The sequence below is a fragment of the Pteropus alecto genome, unplaced genomic scaffold (genome assembly GCF_000325575.1).
Source record: "Pteropus alecto unplaced genomic scaffold, ASM32557v1 scaffold113, whole genome shotgun sequence".
Classification (NCBI taxonomy): Eukaryota; Metazoa; Chordata; class Mammalia; order Chiroptera; family Pteropodidae; genus Pteropus; species Pteropus alecto.
Window position 1 is genome coordinate 6,760,364 of NW_006433949.1, and position 22,908 is coordinate 6,783,271.

General features: G+C 46.9%; 1 protein-coding gene across 9 annotated transcripts in view; it reads left to right on the forward strand.

The window, feature by feature from the left end:
* The window catches only part of MED15 (mediator complex subunit 15), a 57,286-nt gene that overhangs the window by 5,414 nt on the left and 28,964 nt on the right, over window positions 1–22,908 (forward strand). For 6 of the 9 annotated variants that reach the window (XM_025044460.1, XM_025044459.1, XM_025044465.1 and 3 more), the window contains exon 2: window positions 15,495–15,582. In XM_025044460.1, the coding sequence (XP_024900228.1) occupies window positions 15,495–15,582 (88 nt within the window). Of the gene's footprint in view, window positions 1–6,301; window positions 6,478–13,362; window positions 13,522–15,494; window positions 15,583–22,908 lie in introns of all 9 variants that reach the window. The other 3 variants (XM_025044462.1, XM_025044461.1, XM_025044463.1) reach the window with 3 other exon arrangements.

Sequence of the window (22,908 nt, forward strand, 5' to 3'; positions counted from 1 at the left end):
GCTGAACCGTAGCAGGACCAGAGAGGCAAACCACCTTTTAATCTTTGAAAGAGAGGTTACACTTTTTGGGGGGCGGCGAGGGGTTGGAGAGAGGGCAGCTGGAAGTTGTTAACCCAAGCCAAGTGCACTGGAAGAGCCTGTTAGAGGAGCCTGTTGCTGGTGGGCATCCCGTTGGCAATTTTAGCAACTCCACATTGGTCACTGGACCCCAAATAAGGGTTGGCCCTTCTGCCACTGTTTGACACAGCACTGTTGGCCCAGCACAGCAACCCCCTCCTGATCTTTGGTCTCCAGCACAGACTGCAGCCAGTACCCAAGGCCCATCAGTTCCCTTATGTAGGTGACACCACCCACCTACCATAGCTGCAGCCCTTACGTCCATTCCTGACCAGAGTCTTCTGTTACTACCAATCCTGATGGGGTGGCTGTGGCTAGTCCAGGACCTGTGTTGGGCCTTCTGTAGTGGGAAAGACCACAACCGCATGATTATCTGTCCCCTTTAAAGCATTTCTTGGGGGCAGTGTTGGGTACATATCCAGAGGGTATATATTTTTAAAGGAATTCTGATGAATTTTCAAAAATTCAAACTGGAAAGTTTAATAAAACCAAGTAGTATAAAGACCCCATGCCCATGTACCCACCATTCAGCTTCAAGTTATCAACTCCTGCTTCATGAACTTCACTTTCTCAAATTATTTTTATACTTTGAATGTTTGAATGACTTGCCCAGTACCTGTAGATTCAGCTCTGAGCCTGCTCATCCAGCCCACCATTCTGCACTGCCCAGGGATCTTCACAAGAGCCCAGCTCTTTCTCACCCCAGCTGCTCTGCATCCTGTTTGTTTCCCTGCCTGAGGGACCCTTCTTCCTGTGGCCGAGGGCTGCTTCGGTCCTACTCACCCTCTGAGAACACTGGGCCTCCCACTGCCCCCTGCTCTTCATAGCACTCTGTTAGTAGTTTGCATTTGAATTGTTTGAGCTCCGGTTCCCCTATTCCGAAGCCCTCAGGGCATGAGCGTTTGTGAATCAGAGTTGATCTCTGCCTCACCAGGGGTGCTGTGGCTCTGTTCAGGCTCTGTGGTGATAGTGGGCTAACCTGAAAGGCATTCTCCTCAGAGGTGGGGAAAGTCCTAACACCACACAAGTGAAGATGCGGGCATTCGCACAAAACCGCTGCTGGGGCACATAAATTAAGTCAATTAGGAAGGCTATTTGGCAATCTGTTTATCTCAGTAACTTAAAATGATTCTTTAGGCATTTCCTCCAAGGCTGTAAGCAGGAGAGTGTTCAAAACCTGGCGACGATGAGGCTGCTCATCTCCACACCATGTCAGGAGTGAGACGAGGGGACAAGCCAGCAGTGGGAACTGAGTTAGATCTGTTGTGGTAGGTGCAGATGGCGGGCTTGGTGTTGCTGTTAAAAATGACATGGGAAATGCTCCATCACGTTGATGTCAAGAAGAGTAGGTTAACAAGCAAGACACCATGGTACAGGCTGAGTTTTGTTAAATAGACGTCTTTGGCTGTCTAAGTGATTTCAGTTTTCTTTGTTAATTTTTAGTACATATATGTGTTTTTGTCAACAATAAACATACATCTTTTTGTAATCAGAAATCTTTTGAAGAAGAGGTAGACCCTGTCTGCCAGTGAGGAGGAGGAGGTGGCTGTGATCACAGACAGCTACTATGAGGTGGAAAGTCATCATGTGCTCTGCCTTCAGGGTGACGTCCTGTCTCACCAGGGCCCTGAGTGGCAGTGCACCCTTCTTAAGACGATTCCATCCTTTCCACCCCTGCTAAGAAGCAGTCCCCTTTCAGTGTGAAACTGTCTTTCCAGCTGACACTCCCTCTGTGCTGGTGTGAGAGCCTCAGCCACACGCTGCCTGCTCCATGCCCAGCCTTCTGGTCACCATCACGGCTGGCTCTCCCTCTGTCAGTCTTTCTTTTCCCTGTGGGAGGTTTGGCCATGGCCTCATCCCCTCTTTTTGAGCCCTCATGGCTCGGCTCAATGTAGTTCCTACTTCCTTTGAGTTTGTAGAGCCCTCATTGGGCGCATCTTGGCATGAACTGAACAGATGAACTCTTTTTTGCTATTTTTACACTCATTATTATTATTTTTTTTTTTTCTTTGCCAACAGTATTATAAATTCCTTGAACGTAGGAGCTGGTCATATGCCTCCACATCTCATTTAGCTCCTAGTATGGTGCCTTGGCTTAGACAAAAGGTGCATGCAGTAATCGCAGGTAGGCTTGTGGAAAGCAGTGCTGGCTTCTCTCTTTGCAGCCTGCCAGGGCTTTCTCTATCAGTGCTACTTAATCACTGAACCACTTCTCATTCTGGAACCGCGCCCCCCCCCATTTTTTTTAATTGAGACATTTATTTAAAGACAAAAGGGAGTCCAGACTGTTACTAGGTGGTTCTGTTTAACAGATAAGCAAGTGAGTACTCAGTCCTGGAGAACAAAGGGGAATGCACTAGGATCCCGGGCTGGAAACCACCCACCGTGAGGGAGAGAAGGAGCCGTGAGGGAGAGAAGGAGCCGTGAGGGAGAGAAGGAGCTGTGAGGGAGAGAAGGAGCCGTGAGGGAGACGCTCCCCTCCACTTTAATAATGAATCTCTTCCTAATCTAGGTGGGAACCTGTTCACTGAGATCTGAAATGGAATGAGTCACGTGTCTCGAGGTAGATTTAGAGCATTGAGTCTTTAGAGAAGACATTTGACCTCTCTAAGTCCTGGTTATCCTTACTTTGAGCTTTTTATTTTGAGAACGTTTCAAAGGTAACAGTTGCAAGGATAGTAGAGAGCACATGGGCACACCTTTCCCTCAGATTCACCAGTTCTCTCACTTACAGGCATCTTCTTGGTGCTCATGCTTAATGATTGGCAGCTGAGTGTTGTCTTGCTCCCTCCTTCTTCCAGATAATTTGGCCCCACAGGCTTTCTGTGTGGGAATCTGCCAGGGGTGGGGGAGTAGGTGGGAACAGGTGAGGTGTGACCTGGCTGCAGGTCAGCCTTTGAGCTTAGCCACTTGTGTCCAGTCCAAGAGAGAGACAGCAAGGAGGGTGAGTGGCATCCAAGTCAAAGGTCTTGGATCTGAAAGGCCCCCTGCCTCTGGGGCTCCTACTGTTCTCAGCCTGTGTACCCACCCTTACCCCTTCCTGTGCAGGCTCCGGTGGATGTGAGAAGGCAGTGCAGTGCTTGTTGGTTAAGAAACGATTTATCCTCATCCCTACTGTCCTCTTCTGCTCTCCCCTTTCTAACTTCCCTTCAGTCCTTATCGAGGTGACATTTGAAGAAGTGATCTGGCTGCTTTGTGCAGGATGGATCTCTTGTTAAAAAGTAGAAAGACATACCCTAAGAAGCCCTGATGAATCACCCTGGGCCCTTCAATCACCACTGGTCTGCTTTGATTCATGCTAGGGAGGATTCATGCCTGTGCAAGTGTTGCGGCATCCCTGCTGGGCTCTGTAATAGGAATTTGGGCACGAGACCATTCAAATCCAAACCCAGGGATGGGGCAGGGGTAGTGTCCTGGAGCCAGGGCTCAGGAGCTCTTGCTCATTTCATGAAATGTTTCTTTTATTTATGAACTGTTTCTTTATATTGAATATAACCTGCTATGGTCTACAATACAAGGACATGAATCTTGAGCATGATGCTGCTAGATGAATGTTTACACATATATTTGTCCCCATAGCCACCACTCAGACCTGTATATTGGACAAGACCAGCACTCAGCAGGCTCTTCCCTGCACTTCATTCGGTGCACTCCTCTGACTTTCCTGGCCATGGACACATTTGTTCTTAAATTTCCTGTCATTGGAATCACACTCCATGCAATCTTGTGTCTGGCTTCTTTTATTCAGCATCTTGTCTGAATTTTGTCTTTGTAGGTAGCAGTCATTCTTATTTATGTGCTGTTTTATTCCATTGCATGACTTTTCTGTCATATGCTGGTGGATACTGGGGTTAGTTCCAGTTGTTGGCTCTGTGAATACAGCACCTGGGCTGTTTTGGGTCATATTTTCTGATGGGTACATGTGCTTACTCTCTGGGCTGTGCACCCAAGGCTGGGTCCAGGAGTGTGGCCTTCAGCTGCAGCACTGTCTGCCAAACAGTTTTCCCAGGTGGTACCAATTTACGTTCCCACCAGGGAATTCTGCTTCAGACATCCTTGCCAACATCTGTCATTGTCAGGGAACCTGCCTTTATAACAAGCATACTTATTGATCTTGAATGCACACTCAGATTTGATACCCACTTGACGCAATGACAAAAGGAACGAAATGGGTGGTTTAGGAAGGAAAGAATTTTACGACTATGTGTGTGTGTTTTGTATGTACATACACGCAGAAGGAAGGGAGGAGAAAGACACCCCACAGGGAGATGAGCCCTGATTCTGTGCTGATTCTGAGGGGTGTGAGGTAATGATATGCAGTGTGTGTGTGGAGGGGGTGTCAACTCTTCCAAGGAGAAAAGCCCAAAAGCCAGTGGGAGGTGCATGGAGCAAACCTGAAAGATCAATCAGCTGTAAGAGCAACGTGGGTGGGCTGTCCTCATCCTCAGGTTGGGGCGCAGAGGAAGCCGAGCAGAGGGCCCTGGCAGAGGGCTGTGGTGGGCAGAGCAGATGTGGAAAAAGACTAGGGTGAGAGGATGTGGGCACAAGAAAGCCAGTCCCAGCAGCTCAGGCCTGTCTCCACCTCCTGTTTTCATGAGTGTGTGCAGGCCTTGTGGGCGCAGTACTTCATTCCCTTCCAGATAACATTGTAGAGGAGTCCAAAACAGGAAGGTGCTTTCCATACTCTCCTTGCCCAGAGATGGCCGTTACATTTTGATCTGTTTTCTCCAGTTCTGTTTCTGTGTGCATATAACTTTGTTTGTATGTATTTCGATTAGGTAAATACATGTAGATATATCTGTAATTTCAAATGGAATCAAGCTCAGAGTTCAGTTCGAGTTGTGACTTTCTCAAGGTTAAGGTTGTGTTCATCTCTTGGATGGACTCTGGGCTGGAAGTTTTGTGCCCGCATCCCAGGTTAAGCGAGGCACGGACCACGCACACACAGCACTGTCTGACAGATGGGATTTTTCCATATAGTCAGGCTCTGCCTGGGTAGCTGAGGACTGGACCAACCTCTGGTTGTAGGAGCAGATTTTTTTAAGACTTATTAGTTACCATCCTCTAAAGGCTCAAGCTCCTCCAGGCTGAGGGGGACTCTGCAGCTGGAATAGCTCGGAGTGTATTGTCACTCCCTGAGTGATGGCCTGGAAGGCCTCACTGGGGAGCACACTAGGAGGTAAACTTCCTCTGGGCATCTCTGCACAGTCATCCTGCATGCTTGACATGAGCATTTTAGTCACTTCCTTGTTAAAAGCTCCACTATGGACTTTTCCAAACATTCAAAAAGTAAGAGTAATAGAAAAATATCTCTCAGTTACTTCGAGAGATAACATATGGCCAGTGTTTCGCCCATTCCTCCTCACCCCTTCCTGGACTGTTTTAAATCATCCCAGGCACCGTATGATTTCAGCAGCCAGTACTTGAGTGCACATCTCTAAAACAGGGTTTCCTTCCCACTCCCAATACCACAAAATCTAGTGAGATAAGCATTTTAATAAATTCTTGGGTTGGCATTGAGTGTCCTTCCCACATAGTTGCCTGGTGGTGAGTGGGACATACTCGAGGCTAGAACTAGGGGAGCTAGAGTGGTCTCAGGCCTGAGAGCCCAGAGGGCAATGCCTGACAGAGATCAAGAAGCCTCTCCAGCTCTCCTGGTCCTGTTGAGGCCAAACCTCAGAGAAGCTTGTGTAGTCCTCTGAACTAGCTCAAATAACAACATGTCCTTTTAAGGGCACTGATATTTTCTTTAAGTGTAGTTCTTTCATTGATCTAGTTCATTGGGCATTGAGAAATCTTGAGAGCAGAAATTGGAGCACTTAAACAAACCGAGAGGAATGTGAAAGGAAAGCGTTTGAAGTTTCTTGTGTTTGTATGATTAAAGATTCTTTCTGCAAGACTAAAATAACCTTTCCTACAATATAGGTAGATGGTTAACTTCCAAAAATACACATTTTTATCTTGTTAAAAAATACTTTTATGTTTCTTTAAAAAGTTAGAGAATCAGAATGCAGAGGTGTTCTAACAAAGAAAAGGAAGAAGTTACAGTCTGGGATATAGTTTGGCAAACATGCTTCCAGCTACCTGTGAAGTCTAGGAGGCTCCCTCCCTGTTGGGGTCAGGTGTTTGTTTTGGTTACTGTTGGGGACTGCACAATTTGTGTCTCATCATTTCCTGCCTCCAGATGAGACCATCTGGGGCACTGTGTGCAAGAAACTGCTACCTGCCGCAGAACGGGAGAAGACCAAGGGAGACACTGGAGGCCACTCTGTAGCTATCTGGGGACCTGGTGAAGGTTGGCTGACTAGCTGAACAGTCCTGCACTGGTGGAGGACAGGCAAGCGACGTTTCTGGCTCTGGGTATGGTGAGGCCTTCTCAGGTGTTTAGCGATGGAGGGGAGACTGCTTTGCCCAGTGCCTCTCTGACAGCACTCAGACTGAGCGGTCCTCTGGGAGAACTGGGAAATGTATGGTAGGCTTTTCAGCACACTCCTGGGGGTCAAAATTGCTGATAAAGCGGAAGCTTCCTGTCTCCATGTTGACATTCAGGAAGGTTTAGATAAGTGAAGGAGACCTTTCTTAATAACAGCTGGCGTTACATTGAGTATTTCTCTATGGCAGAATCTGTGGTACTCTCTTTAGATGTGTTTTGTCATTTAACTTTTAATTACTTTTTATTTTATCAAAGTGATGTATGCACATAACTTTTAAAAGCCAAGGAATGACGAAAGACTTATAAGAAAGTGTGATGGTTCCTTGTTTACTGAGTCCTCCCCTGTGACTCTTTGCTCTCTTGAGTCATCCTGTTTATGAGTTTTATGAGTTATCTGTTGACTTTCTATATAGCTCCCATTGTACAACTGTTATTTCTGCTTCTGCTGCGTTCCGCCAGTGTTTTACCTTCTGGGTAAATGAATAAATGCTTATGTTTTATGTTTCCACAAATGATATTCACAGCTGAGCAGTGGCATACTGTGATCATTTGTTTTTTCCCCTAGAAAAAAATCGCCTTCTTAAAAATGTGCCTAGTTTTCTGTGTACCTGTGGCTAACTCTTCTCCTCTTCCAGTTACTTCTTGATACAATTATCCCCATGCTCAGTGCTGCCAGACAGTCAGTTCCAGCTTTTCCCCTGCACCTGCTTTCTGGAGCCCTCATGGGCGGTGGCCAGAGGTGTGAGGACAGCCCTCAGTGTGCCTGTCTCTTGAGTCGCACAGCTGCATGGCTCCAGTGTTGGGTCTTGTTTCCTATCTCCTGTGTCTTGTTCCTTTGGTTCACTCCGTTGTTCCACTAGATTCCGGAGAAAAGGCTCATGGGAGTTCAATTTCTGGAGGCTATATCAATTTGGATGCCTATAGACTTCCAGGTTAGAAGTACTTCCTCAAGGATTGAGAAGCATGTTCCCACTGCTTTCTTGTTTCTAGTGCTGCTGTTGTGATGGCCTAGTGCTTCTTTCAGCAAGCCTCCCGGTGACTCGCCTCAGTCTCAAAACTCACATCCTGCACTTCAGGGAAGGCTCCTTTAAATCATTTCATGGGAATCTAATTCCCTCCACTCCCTATGCTCACTCTCCCCAGTGATTGTTTTATTTTATTATATTTCTTTTTCTTTTTTTTTTTTTTTTAATTTTTGTTTTGCCAGGTGTTTGAATGTTGGCCCTTCATCTTTGATCTCCTGTTATCCATCTCTTTGTGTTTTAGCTCTGCTCTCTGGGTGATTTACTCGATTTTATCCCTATCTTTTCACTCTAATATGCTTTTATTTATAGGAACACTTTTTTTTTTTTGTAATTTGACTTTTCATTTTATAGCATTCTATTGTTAAATAGCTACAGTGCCTTGTCTCTATGGATAGTATAGTTTTCTTGACATTTTCTTCTTGCAGAGTTTCTGATAGCTCCAAATGACATTTTTCATGGGGTCTTTATCTGCGACATTAGAGTGTCTGGGAGCCCTTAGTTGGCTGCTTACTCCAAGAGGGGGTACTGTGAAGGTGAGTGGACGCTCTGTGTACCTGGACTTGTCTACAGGGAGGTTCACTAAAGCCTCATGTGGCTTATGGTTCTCTGAGTCTTTCCTCTAGAGCATAGTCTTCCAAATGCTGGGCTGTAGGATGAAGGCCTGGGTGCCAGCATGCTGGGCACTGCAATGGAGGCGGCCGCAGGCAGGCAGGTGGATGGGTCTCAGCAGTTAGTGTGGATCTATCTAGTCACTCTGACGGCCATACAGTCCACGTCTTTCTTTTTCCTCCCTGTGCCTTATCAACAGAGTGGGTTGACTCTAGTCCAACGACTGTCCATTTTGTGCTTTTCCAGAGAATACCTCTGTAGTGGTCTCCTGGTTTGGGAGTGGTTACCCAGTAGTGTGAACTGGGGAAGGGGATATAGTGGTGGCTTTTACCCAGGAATCCTTCCATTTATCTTCAGTCCTGAGCACCAGGCACGCCCTGTCCTGAAGCTTGCGAAGATTTGGATTAGCTTTGAGCCCTGCTTTCTTAGTTGGCTTGCTGTTTCCATCACCACGTGGTCATCAGCTTCCCAGTCTCTAAAAACACTGTTGTTGGTGCCAACACTCTCGTTCTTTGAGTTTGTGTTAGAGACAAACAAAATCTATTTTTTTTCCTGTGGTTTTAGTGGTGTTTAGAGATGGAACAAAATCACATGTGTAAGTTCAGTCCCTCATTCCAACCTGGAGATTATATCTCATTTGATTTTATTTTAAAAGTGAAAATGTTGCGGGGAATGTATTTATTTGGATTGTGACTTAAGCTCTCTTATTTTTAAGTTAAGCATATGCCCCTCATATGGCTTTGTTCTTGTTCCTCTTTTCAGAGGGCTAAAACATTACATTTTAAACTGTGTGTTTTTCATTCTGGATGATTCCTTATCCTCTCCAAATAAATTCCTGATTTTTTAAAATTTTGGCGCCTAAGAGAGTGTAATATTTTGGGGGAACAAACCAGAATTACAGTGAAAAATAGGATCTTTCCCAATTGAAAGTGTGAAACCCATAGATGTGATGAGAATCAGTGAAGGTTGTGTTTCCCTCTCAGTGCTGATGTGGTGGTTTGCTTTCCATCTGGTCTGCCTTCACTTCTGGGCCATTCTCCTGGAGGCAGGCTCATGGGATTCCTCGGTGCTAAAGCTGGGCAGACACTCGGCTCTGTCCTCATCTACGTGTGATATGTGGTTCCAGTTGACATTTGCTGGCGGGGGGGTGGGGGTGTTGGTGGAGGATGGGCACAGTTCTCTTGTGCTGGCCTGAGCTGTGCCTTATCAAACATAGAGCACCCTTGGGCTGCACCACAAATGTTGGGAGCTTGTCCCCAAACATGCTAGGGCCATTGCACAGGCCTGGGGTGAGGGTCAGATGGGCACTGCTGTGAGCATTCCGATAGAGAAGCAGGCTGCCAGAGCCTCGCCCCTCAGACGTCAGGGATGGGCTTGAGCTCCTGAGGACCTGCCCTGGATTATCAGGGTACCTTTTCTTGTCTCTGGTAGATGGCTAGTAAAAGTATGGTAGCAATCTTTTTTAATCTGGCAGAATCTTTTTCCCTTTATGGTGTCTGTTTTTGATGATGTGCTTAGGAAAGCCTTCTCATCCCACTGTTGTGTAACTATTCTCCTGCCATCATCTGCTACTTTTATGATAGAAGTTTTTACACACATACAAAGTGAAGGATCACACCTGAGCTGCAAGTTTCTGTCCAATGTGCAGGTGGCAGTTCACCAGGAGGCTTCTCTTAGGGGACTGGTGGGGGTGGCATAAACTGCCCCATTAGAGGTCAGTGGGTTAACGAGTGTTGTGGTTCACAAATCAGGAGAAATTTCCTCTGGGCTGTCGCACAGATGGATGGGCAGAAGGCATCCTGTGTACCTGAGGTTAGGAGGGTGAGTGTGTGACCCAAGGAGGAATGAACCATCCTGCTCTAGACACCAGCAGGGGACCAGAGGCGCCCACTCTCCTGAGAATTCAAGCAATTATTCAGCAATGGGAAGAGAAGCGATGAAGAGGGTAGTCTCAGGAGAAGTGAGAGGGCTCTTGGGTGTGGACCAGGGCCCTTTGGAAGGAGTGTGGACGGGAGGACCAGGCAGCAGGCAGGCGGAGGAGGCTGCTTAGAGGTTCTCCCTCTCAATATGCCTGTGCAAAAGCCCTTCCTGAGAAATGTGTGGCCCACAGGGGCTGCAGAGCTGGGTACCCGGGGGGCACACTTCCAGGTGGTTCAGAGTTTCAGTGGGAGAGCAGCTCTGCCTGAGGGATCCGTACGTAACTGACTGCTGTCATCTTCTAGAAAGGGGGTGACACAAACATCACTGCTTGTTGGAGGTATTTGGGATGCAGTCTTACTATGCAATAAGGTGGACTATTCTCTGACTGATTTCTTTAACACACGTTAGTGCTTCTTGTGTGCCGAGCTCCTGATGATGTTAACTTTTGTAATCCTGTGAAGAATGAACAGCCCTTTGAAGTGAGTACTGTCATGTCTTCCCTCTGCAGAAGTGGACATGTAGGCGCTGCAAAGTGGTGCCTTATCCAGGGTCAGTGGCTGGTGGGTGAAGCGGTAAGGGGCATACCAAGGCATTAGCACACTTTGAGCTTGCAGCTCCTGATGATGTTAACTTTTGTAATCCTCTGAAGAATGAACAGCCCTGTGAAGTGGGTACTGTCATGTCTTCCCTCTACAGATTGGACATGTAGACGCTGCAAAGTGGTGCCTTATCCAGGGTCGGTGGCTGGTGGGTGAAGCGGTGAGGGGCATACCAAGGCATTAGCACACTTTGAGCTTGTGTCCGTGTGTACCTTCCCAAGGACACACAGTTTGCTGGGTTTTTGGCTTTATCCTGAGCTGATTTGGATTACAAGGACTCGGACTGGACTCCAGTTGACAAATTGAATTTCCCAATTTGGAGACAGGGTGGAGGTGAGGGAGAGCAGGCCATGATGAGGCCGGGCCTGTCCTCACACCCTGGCCCTTTCTGTGCATCTCCCTTCATCCTGGCTACAGCCCTTTCGTAGTGCTCCTTTATGAAGAGGATGTGCTTGGGGGGTGGCGTGCCTCTCTGATGACCCAGAGCTGGCGAGTAGCCAGGTCATAATTCAAGCCCTGGTCTGTGTGATTCCGGAGCCCAGGCCCTTCATTCTCTTTGTACTTCCTGCCAGGTCCAGCTGCCCAGCACTTCTGTCTACCGCAGCACATGCCTTTCCCTGATCACCTTGGCCTCTACAGTTTGGATGTGGTTGTTCGAGGCTTGGTTTCTCCTGTGCCTGCCACGCTGATTCTCAGGTTCTGCATGTCATGTTCCATCAAAATACATGGCATTACCACTCCTTGTGTTACAAGTAGCCAGGTTTTTGTATGATGCTGATTATTGCCTGCTGAGTACAGAGGTGAATGCCATAATCTCTGCTCTCAAGGTTGCTCATAGGACAACAGGGCCGACAGACAGGAAGTCAGCAATTTCCACAGGAGGAGCCATGGGTGTGATCAGAGTGACCACAGGGTTTCCGTGAAGCGGGGAGGGGGGGTACCCGAGCGAGAAGGTCAGAGGGCCCAGCAGACAGGGCCGGTGGCGTAGTCGGGCAGCTTGCCAGGCAGCAGGGCCTAGGATAGTGTGCAGAGTGGGCGAGGGAGGCACGGCCATAGCCTGGGTTGCTCCCCACACTCACCGCCAGCTGTGTGGCTTAAGGAGCTAGCAGAGGTGGCAGGGCGGGAATGGGACCTTGAGAGAGGCCCATCCAGAGAGGTCATCACAGGTGCAGTGAGAGATGGGGTGAGGATTTGAACTTTAGAGAATGGAGATTAGATTGGGAACTGAAGAGGGAGTTCCCAGGTTTCCAGTCTGAGCGATTGGTGGGCACGGAGCTAAAGTCGCAGGGTATTTTCTTGGCGTGGCACTGCCTTCTGCTCAGGCGAGGTCTGTTACAGTAAGGGCCTCATCCAGTCCCTGGTGAGGGAACTCACAGGGCTTGTGTAATAGGTCAAGTCCTGCCTCAGAAGGATCTGGTCTAATCCAAATACCAGTGGAACCCTGACTGGGCAGACAGGTGTAACTGTGGTGACCAGGAAGAAACTAGAATGAAGGAGCTCGTGGAGTCCGGGTCACAGCAAAAGGCCATGTGCTCTCAGCTGGTATCAGGCCTCCACCCATCTTCTCAGAGGGCTGGTTGTGTCCAGGCAGTGGCCACCACACAGAGCCTTTTTGTTATGGTACTGACATCTCCCTGGCAGCTTTAGGTTTGGTGGTGGCTGCCTTGGTGTTGGAACTGTGGCAGGATGGCCATTTAGGGTCTGCTCTGGTGAGCCCTGACACTGGTTTTGCTCCCTGACCTCCCCCAGCTGAGACCTCAGGCTTGCTTGTGTGAGGGCAGAGCTCACCTTGAAGTATTGGTTCTTTTCAGTTATGTCTCTGAGGCTGTAACCTCTGTATTTGGGGTTGTCTCTTTGTGTGGTAGTTTGCCTTTGTTTAGGGACAGTTGCTGGAAGGGATTTGTTGTTTTCTGGAGGTGGAGGCTGAGAAGTGGTCATTCAGGTTCGGCTGTTATGGCAGGCATTTTGGGGACCGAAGCAAAGCCCAACTCAGGAAGAGTAGAGGGGGCTTTGGTGACCAGCTGGTCCTTCCCCTGTGCAGGACTGCTCCCAGCATGGGACTGGGTCCCGGTGACAACCTCATACAGTGGATATGGTAGGTCCCGAGTACAAAGGAGGGACACCACACGTAAGCACAGGTATGAAATGCTATGCAACATGCACTTAGAACCCCGATAATGGACAGGTACCTCTGACAAAATGCTGAGATGGTTGAAAAGGAAAGAACAGGCCCCGCTCCTTGGGGGAAAATGTAGGATAGTAACAGCAGAACTGCCTGGTTTCTTTTTTGCCTCTTCTTCTGTTTTATGGAGCATGATCTGCAGACTACAAACAGGAGCAAAAACATTTTAAAAAATATGGTTTGCAGAACTGAAAACAGTGCTCAGGGTGCCTGTTTATTCTTCAGCCAACAAATACACAGAGCCAGTTTGGGCAGGCTCTGAGCGCAGCAGTGGAGGGGACCAGTGCGTGACATTGGCACTGTACTGCCTCGCAGGGCCCTGGTGCCCGGCCAAGGAGCTGCCTTTTTCCTTGGCTCCGTACCTGTGCAGCCCCTTTCATAGCTCACAGGCAGAACTGGACATTTATCTCAATTCTGTTTCCTGTTATTAAGGTGTGTGTTCTAGCTTGTGAAGATATGCCTGTTTTTGGCCTCTAGTGTTGTCAGTGCTCCTCAGGCTCTGAGTCACTGACAGCGGTGCCCATGCAGTCCCTGTGCTCATCTGTGATGTTGCCCTGACCAGGGCTCCTCCAGCAGATGCCCTTGCACCTGGTACCTTCGGGCCTGCTGAGGTCCCCCCACCTCAGAGCTATTACAGTAAGTCCGTGTCTGTGTCTTATCTCTGTGGATGTGCCAGGTGTCTTTGCTGGGGTCAGGATGCAGTGTCTGTGTGGGGCCTGTGAGTCTGCTGACCCAATCAAAAATGGCCAGCCAGCAGCTTGGAGGACTGCTTTTATCTAGCCAAGAGCCTAGCTAAGCCCTCGGGGATCACTGCTCTTAGGCAGAGCCCATCTGTGTAATTGAGTCTCACCCTCAAAGCCCTCAGCAGCCTCTCTGTCTCTCTGTGCCTCACACGTTGGCTCCTGGCTCTACCTTCTACCCGTGACCTCTTCACTGCCCACCTCGTCAGCCTCCAGGCTGTCCTGCTGGCTGGCAAGGGCCCTCTTGCCGTGTCCACTGCTCTGCTCTGGGTCCCTGCATTGGTCCCCATCTCTGTGGCAGGGTGTGCCTTACACTGCTGTTGGAAGGTAGGAAAGGGAACAAGTACTGTCCTGGGGGTCACAGGTGAGTTACCCTTCTGAAGATGGGTCTGCTCAGTCACTTCTCTTGTCGGCAATGCTCAGTGACTTAGAGCCTACCAGGTGACATCTCTCAGTCTCCACATGTGGAGTGCCTGCCCCATGCCAGCCTCAGCACATCAGTGCCTGGTCCTCCTGGCCTGCCAGCCTCGCTTCCCCATGCGTTGGATCTCAGATTGTCCTCATCATTTCTCTCACCTTTCTTGTGGCTGTGGTCACATATTTCCTTGTGTGTGCATCTGCTCTACCCTGGGTGCTTTGCCAGCGGGAACCTGTTGCTGCCTCCTTACCACAGGCTTGAGGAAGTAGATGGGGTAGGGACCCCAAACTCACATATGTTGAATGAGTTATCTAACAATGTCGTGAGTCAGTGTTATTTTATTTTTCTTTATATAGTAATGTAGACTTGTCCATCTCTTAACATTTAGCTTCCTTTCTGTGATTTCTGTAAGAATCACAGACCTGATCCTGCAGTCCCAGGTGCACACTTTTTCAGTAGCCTGAGATCTTTTCATTTGTTTGGAGTGGTCAAAAAGCTTTCTAGCACCAGCTGGACTGGGCTTATTTTATTCTTTCGGGTGAGGCAGCAGAGCCCTGACATGCTTGTTCATTTGTTTATCAGAAGGCCCAGCACTGGGAGACAAGTAAGAAGGCAGGCTGTGAGCAGACAGGCCAGGCCTCGGCACGTGAGCCTAATACACCCCTTCTCTTCTAACAAATGCACACGTGTTCTTATCTTTGTGTGTGCGTGTTGGGGGGGAGGGGTGTATGTGTGCTGCTGTTTAGAGGGAGCTTATGTTTAGCCAGTGTGCATGGCTCTATCCCGACAGAGCATCAGATGTGTGATAAGATTCACTCTCTTACTGTACTTGTGTTGGCAAATGCGGTTTTAAGATGTTTTCCACATGTGTGTGGTCTATCTCCTCCTGTCCCCAGCTAAAAGTTATTGAAGTTGAGACTTATCCTCTGAGTCCCATCTGGAGAACTTGCGTGTCCCACATAGGGACCTTTGCCTTGGGAGGGACTGAGAGACGACTTTTCATGGCCCCTTTATTTTACAGAGGAGGAGACCAGAGCTGAGGTTCCACTGCTCTTAATGCCAGAATTGGGTGAGGACCCAGGCCACTCAGAGGGCAGGAAATAGAGGCTGGCTGGCCACTCAGCCTTCTAATATGCATTTGATTTTGTGCTGGTTGCGAGTGATCTCTAGGGCCTGGCCCCTCTGTCCCCTCATGCTGGGGGTGGCTGCTTTGCTTTGTGATGACCAGCTTTCCTGTTCTTTCTTGTGGCCCTGCCCTCTTATTTCCTTGTTCAGCTGTCTTTGATCACTCTACTGAGTGCCCTCCCTAGACCTCAGCAAGGCTGGTGTAAGAGGGACAGGCCCCTTCCACCCAGGGGTAGCTGCTGTTGCAGGGCCTTCTGGCCACGACCCTGCAGGAGTGGACTCATAGGTATACGTCACGTCACCATCTCTTCTCCTTTGTCTTTCAGTGAAGATGCCATGAGAAAAGCTGGCGTGGCCCACAGTAAATCCAGCAAGGATATGGAGAGCCATGTGTTCCTGAAGGCGAAGACCCGGGTAAGGCCCTGGTGGGTGGAGCCTCTGTCAGAGAGGCTCAGGAAGAGAAGGATGTGATGCAGATCTGGAAGCCTCTCTGCCTGGGAAGTGGGGATGGGGTGGCTTCTCACTGCTTGATCCCAGACACTATTGGCTTTGCCTGCAGCACTCTGGATCTTGTGTCTACTCTACAGATACAAGGAGGATACTGGGGGGACTCTCAGGATACAGGCCCAGCCTCTGACCCCAGACTTCACTGCCAGCACCCATCATTCATGGTTAGCTCCCATGAATCTTGTAGAGCAGTCACTCAGGCCCCAGCTGCTCCTTCAGAAGGGACAAGTGCTCTGCGTAAGAACTGGCTTTGGCCTTAGGCCTCCATGGGAGTCCTCACCTAAGCCCCACAGGGCCATGACACGTGGGCCCAGAAGAGTTCCTGTCCCCTTTAGTTAAGTGATGAAGGTGATGCTGGTGGAGATTGAGGCCTTGATCTAGGAACCAGGTAGGAATATCACAGGTGGAGGAGTTAGGGAGGGTTTCCACTGTGTGAGCTCTTGTCCTGGGCCAGGCAGTATGGGCTTCATGGGACTAACTCCTTCCATCCATGTGCTCTCCCTGGGGCGGAGCTGTTTTAGTAGAAATGAAACAGAACAGGCACAAAGAAGCCAAGCTGCTTGTCTAAGGTTACCTAGCTTTTGCAAAGTGAGGCTGATACCCGGGGCTTTTGTTCTATACCACACCTGCCCTCTCCCCCATGCAGATCCTGACCTCTGACCCTCCTCTGCATTGAGTGTGCTCTGGGCATCTTGTGCCCAAGTGCAGTGTTGGAATTCTAGGACATGTTTGTGTGTCACGAATTAAAAGCAGTTGTTATTTATGGCCCTCGATTGGATATTGGCTTGGATAAACCAACTGTCAAGACATATAGAAGTCAATTGGGGAAATTTGAATATGGTCTGAACATTTAGATAAGGTGAACATTTTGTAAATGGAGAGATAAGAAATCACAGGCTGACGAAAGCAGGTTCCAGAACAGAAACCATCTATACAGTCTGGTCTTATACAGAGGTCAGAGCGCATGAGTGTATGTTTGTGAGCTCTGTGCCCTGGATGTATATAAATATTTTCTTTTATAACAACTTTATTGAGATCTACTTCATATATTATACAATTTACCCATTTAAAGTGTGCGATTCAGTGGTCTTTAAGATATTCAGTGTTGTCTAACCATCACCACAATCAAAATTTTATAACGTTGTCTAAAAGAAACTTCATACCCATTTGCTGTCATGCTCCATTTTCCCTGGACTCTTAGCCTTAGGCAACCACTAATCTGCTTCCTGTTGCTACGAATTTGCCTTTTCTGAACTCATATAAATGCAGTCATACAATATATGTTTTTGCAACTGGTTTCTTTCATTCAGCAAACTATTTTCAAGGTTCATCCATGAACCATGTTGTAGCATGTACTTCAGTCCTTTTTATTGCTGGTTCCTTTTCCTTATATGGATATGCCACATTTTATTTATCCATTCATCAGTTGAACATTTGGATCGTTTCTGCCTTTTGGATATTGTTAATATTGCTGCTATAAACATTTGTATACAAACTTTTCTGTAGACATACATGATTTTATTTTTCCTGGGTATACACCTAGGAGTGGAATTGCTGGGTCATATGGTAACTCTGTTTAACCTTTTGAAAAACTGCCAGATTGTTTCCCAAAGCAGCTGCATCGTTTTACATTCCCACCAACAGTGTATGCGGTACTAGTTTCTCCACTCCTCATAAACACTTGTTATTGTCTTTTTTTATTATAACTATCGTGATAAGTATAAAGTAGTATCTCATTGTGGTTTTGATTTGCATTTCCCTGACAACTAATGATATTGAGCATCTTTTTTATGTGCTATTGGCCATTTGTATATTTTCTTTGGAGAAATGATTATTCAGATCCTTTGCCCATTTTAAAATTGGGTTCTTGGTCTTTTTCTTTAGACTGCTAGAGTTCTTTATTTTGGATACATCTCTTATTAGATATATAATTTGCAGATTTTTGGGGGGATGAGATGTTTTTGTTGTTTTTGTTAGTTCGCATTTTCTTAAAAGAGATTTGATGAGGCCTTATGGAACTTATTTTAGCTTTTGAAATGCAGAACTTGTTGGTTCAATATTGTTATCTGTTGTTTCATAAAGAACTACCCCAAAACTTAGTGGCCTAAAGCAATGAGTTATTTCTCCTGATTCTGTGGGTCAGGACTTGGGGCAATCAGAATTGCCTGTTTGGCATCCTGCTGCTATCACTTGTGACCTCTCATGAAGCTGCATTCAGCTTGTAGCTGTGCTTGGACCACATATTGTATAATTGCCTTCGTATAAAATACCTAGAATAGGTAAATCTCTAGAGACAACGTATTAGTTTCCTATAGCTGCTTTAACAAATTACCACATACTAGCCATGGCTTTCGCCTCTTGGTTCAAGGCTCTGTCCTTGTCATCTTTCCTTTTTTTGAAGAATAGCACATGTTTGCATCTGAGTAGTTTTATCAGCCTGTTTCCTGCTAGTAGAATTTTAGGAATCTGACACTCTTCTTTGATTTCATCCAGTTTCTGTCCCTTTCAGTCCAAACTGGCAGTGTTCCTGCTATATAACACTCAAAAATCTTGTGGGTCTCCTGTGTATGTGACAGGATTCATGTCATTAGACAAGAGATTTCTTCTCAGATCTTTGCTAGATCATATAATTTCTGTTCCTGGTTTCTGTGAGACGATTGAGGGGATTCATGAATTACATGCCTAATCTCTTTGCCACTAGGAAAATTCGCCTGGCCACACCCTAACAGTGAATCTCCTAATATTAACTTTTTTTTTTTTTTTTTTTTTTTTTTTTTTTTTTTTTTTTTTTTTTTGTAATTTGAGTAACCTGAGAATTTCCCAAATCAAGTCCAAGTTCCTTTTTGCTTAATGATTCTTCCCTCAATTATCTCTTTCCTCTTGCATTTTACTATAAGCAGCCAGAATAAACCAGGCCAGGCTTTAACACTTTGCTTGGAAGTCTACTTAGCCAAATATCCAGGTTTGTTGCTTATAACTTCTGCTTTCCCCACAACTAGGATACAATTCAGCAAAACTTTCTGTCACTATATGACAAGGATTCTCTTTGTTCTAGTTTGCAGGAACATGTTCCTCATTTCCTCTGAGCCCTCACCAGAAACACCTTTAATGTTGATCTTTCTACCAATGTTCTGTTTTTAATGATACATGTATTCTCTAAGGTGATAGGAGCTTTCTCTACCAGGTTCCTCACTTCTTTCTGAGTCCTAAGTGGCAGAATCTTTAACATCCATTTTCTGCCAACAGCATTGCCTCACTCGCTTCTTCCTGCCCCTAGTGAAATGGGTGTTAGATTGAAAGAGCAGAGGGTGCAGTGACCTTGTTAGCAAGACTGTGTCTGAGATGATGCCTTATATTTATATTTCTGAGTGTTTCAGTTTTCCTGTAGGGCCACTGTTGGTCAGGAGTTCAGAGAATGAGGGCCTGACTTCTCATATAAAGTTCTTTTTTCACTTATCGCCCAATGGTTCCATCATTTAACTGGCCATTGTAAAGTGGCAATTGTCCTTAATTACAGCTTTTCTTCTATATTTATTAGTTGGAATTTTTCTGCAAAGAAGAGTTTTTTTTTCTTTTATCATCAGGGCTACTTGGTTGCTTGAAACACAGCCTGTTCTGGACCACCAGGAATGCTTTCCTATCCATCGTTTCTTTCCAGGGCAAGGAAAGATACCCGCTTTGATACCCCCAGGGTGACCAGTGGGGCTTAGGGATGAGGATAAGGATGGGTCACCTGACAGTAACATTATGAGTTTGAGGCACTGCATCTAGTGTGTTTCAGTTCATGGTAGTTGTTCGTTTTGTTGCTTAGACGATCCCATCCTCATCCAGTGGCAACCCCAAAGCACCGTCCTGTCCCTCTTGGTGCCCCTTATCACCAATCCTTTCATCTTTCGTAGCTTGCCTGCCATCTTGGCCTGGAATCGGCCATTCTTCTAAGGAACTGTGATTCCTTTTTGAGAGTGAAATGGTATTTAGAGCTTGCATTCTGGGCACTGGCTGCTCATGGCATCTAAGTGCTTTTTTTGTTAGCAGAGCTAAGAAGTAACGTTTTTGAAAAACAGCCACCTCAAAAACCCCGTAACTTCACACTGATGTTTCAATTCAGATTTAACCTATGGAGTTTTACTTTCATTTTAAACATGTACCTTTTCTCTTACTATGAATATCTTGGCTTCTCATATCATTAACATATTTACTTACTTGCTTTAAAATACTTTCAGAATAAACAGACTAATGTTACCACCAAATTAGTGACAAATAATAACAAAATGTGGGATGAAGTTTATGGTTTCTTTTTGCTTTCTTTTTTAAGTTTAAGACTTCTTTGCATCTCTGTTTGTCCTTAAAATGTATCCCTTCCACTAAGGATATGGAGTGTTTTGTTTGCTTTTTTGTTTTTTAAAATGATCACTAAAAGGACTTCTTTTCCCTGTGTGATTCTGACACCAACTTGATATCTAGCTCATATGTTTTGGTTTATTTTGAATTTTTAGGAATTATACTTATTTCTTTCTATTTGGTTTTATTTTGATTTGGTAAAAGATTTATATACTTCCAGTGTGAAAACCTTATAACAAAATGGGAAATCTCATTTCCAGCCGGTTCCTGGTACCTCTGGGGGTAACTTTGATCTTCAATTTTTGTTTATCCTTCTGGCATTTCTTTTTGCAGATATAAGCAAATATATATATTCAGATTCCCTGTATCTTAATCCAGAGGTGTTAGTGTGTGGCATGTGGTATTTTATGTGGAGCGTATGTGTGTCCCTGCTGCTGCTCGCTCCACATCCATGTGGGGAGACGTTTTTCACCCTATTGTTGGGCCCTTATTGCAAGGCTTGTATAGGTCAAGCAAGTATTTATGTAAAGTGTTTTCCCTCACATTTCTGTCTTCTTATCTGCAAACCAGGCGTGTTAGTAGTACCTGCTAATAGAGTGGTTGGAAGAACTAAAAGCATTAATATATGTAAAGTGTTTTAGGGCTGCACCTGGCACCGTATCAGTGCCAGTGTTAGCTGTTATTGTCTGTGGCCAGGTAATACCCAGCCTCAAGTGCAGCCTGAACACTTAAATTTTTAATGTCGGGCAGAGGAGGTAGTAATGGTGAGTGAAGATAAGGAAGGTTACATGCTCTTTAGCCTGTTTCCTGGAACACTCCTGGAGAGGCGGAGTGCTTTGGAGCAGAAGGAGATACCGTAACCTGTCTGTCTGGATGGGGGGGCCCAGAATTCTCACACCTGGAGAGGCCAGTCAGGATGCCAGCATTCTGCAGATGGAGATTTAGGAGCCTGGGGAGTAAGATAGGCCAGCTGGGGGAAATCAGAGGTGCAGTTCAGATCCCAGCCTCTCCCGTGGAAAGGGGCGCTTGCAGCAGACCTGCAGTGCTCAACCCCCAGTGGTTTCTGAGTGACCAGGCCTTTGCAAGAACTTTGAAGGCGTATTTCACCCATAAGAAAGCCCCTTGGCAGCAGTGTGACTAACTGCTTCCTGCCCTCATTTCTCCTGTCAGATGGTAGCATTCCTCCTTCCTCCTCAGGCCTTCTCACATTGGTCTGGTCCTGAGAGCTTCCACTTCACCAGGGGAGCAGCCTCAGCCAGGAGCAGACTGTGCTGGCCGTCCCCACTCTGGGCCAAGGAATGACGCTGGGACTGCAGTGTGGTGGCTTCCGCGCACCTGGCTCTGAGCCCTCGGTCCTGGTTTATGCGAAAGGTTTTGGGGACATGGTCTTGAGCCCCATTTACTGTATCTTGTGTCTGAGTGAAAGTATTTGGTTGCTGCTTCTCGTTTTACCTTTTATGAAAGTAGAGAAAACAACAAATTCTTTTAAGGTGTCGCCCACCTAAAAGATGGCCCAAGGCCTTAACCAGACACCAGACATTGACCTGGCAAGCTCCCAGTCCTGTCTGCTCATACTTGGCCACTTCATTTCCCGAGCTCACTAACACCACCTTCCTTGCTTCCCATACTGTCGTCCTTCATGGAGCAGCCTCGGCAGGTGGTCCGTGTGCAGGAGCCCAATTCCGGGGCCCCTTCATTCCCAGCACATTCTCTTTTCTACCAGAAATTGATGGAGTTAGTCAGAAATTGAGGATGTCGACAGCACCTCCTGAGTGTCCAGAACCTCACTGTCCTTTTCTGTACCCGCTTCCTTTGACGTGCTTATCATCCCAGCCTTACCATTTCCCCTGGGCCTTTTACCCTCCTAGTTTCCTCTGTTGATTCCCCTGGCTGAAAAAAAAAGTGGTGAGGTGAAGTTTGGAATAGATGAGGGATAATAAAGATTTAAAAAGTGTGCGTATAGTTTTACATTCATCTGAGACCACTCATTTTATTTCCCTTTCCATGAGGTGTTCCTACAACAGAGGTTCACTGAGTGTCCCTAGGCTCAAAGGCATGTATCTCGGGGCAGTACCATCACAGGTGCTGAAGCTGGGTCCTAGGTCTCATCAGTCTGCTGTTAAGTGGACTGTCACTGTCAGTAACTTAGGAGGAGGGTCATGTGAGGAGGGCAGAGAGTGAAGGTTTTGCCCTTTCGAGGCTGCCTTGCTGGAAGGATGGGCATTTTGAGGAGGAGAAGGATTGTATAGCTTCTGCGAAATTAGATTTTAACTCAAACAGATTTTAACTTTGTTGACGAGAGGACAAACTCACAGTAATGATTTCCCCGGAACACCCGGGAGTGAGTGTCCTTGGTTGCAAAGAGGACAATTGGTGGAAGGCAAGCCCTGCTGGGCAGTTCCAGAAACACAGCAGCTGGGCAGCTGGGACAAAGACAGCCCTAGGCAGTGGCCTTCACCTGCCATCCTTGAGTGGCCTCGTGTCCTCTTCCTTGCCTGTGTAGTCAATTCAGATCTCCAAAAGCAGAGCCAGGGACTTCCAGATTTGCATGCAAGTGTGACGTCAGCAGTGAAAAAGCAACAGGCTGGCTAGTAAAAGCAGAAGTACTTGAATACAGATAGTGCAAAGACAAAAGCAGCCAGCCCATGACTTCTAATATGCCTTGGGACCTTAGGACATTTCCTCATCCCCTCTAGACCTACTGTCCCCTCTGAAAAGAATGGTGCCTGAGCTGGCTCTTGGGCCTCTTAGTTAAGTGTTTACAGCAGGGCGGAAGGAGCAGCAGTTTGAAGTCTCTGGGTACCCTTCTTGTTTTTCTGTTTCTCTGTGCCATTTGTTGGTCTGCTGTAGCTCAGCACGGACAGCTTTTCTCTGAGATCTGGATTCCAGAGG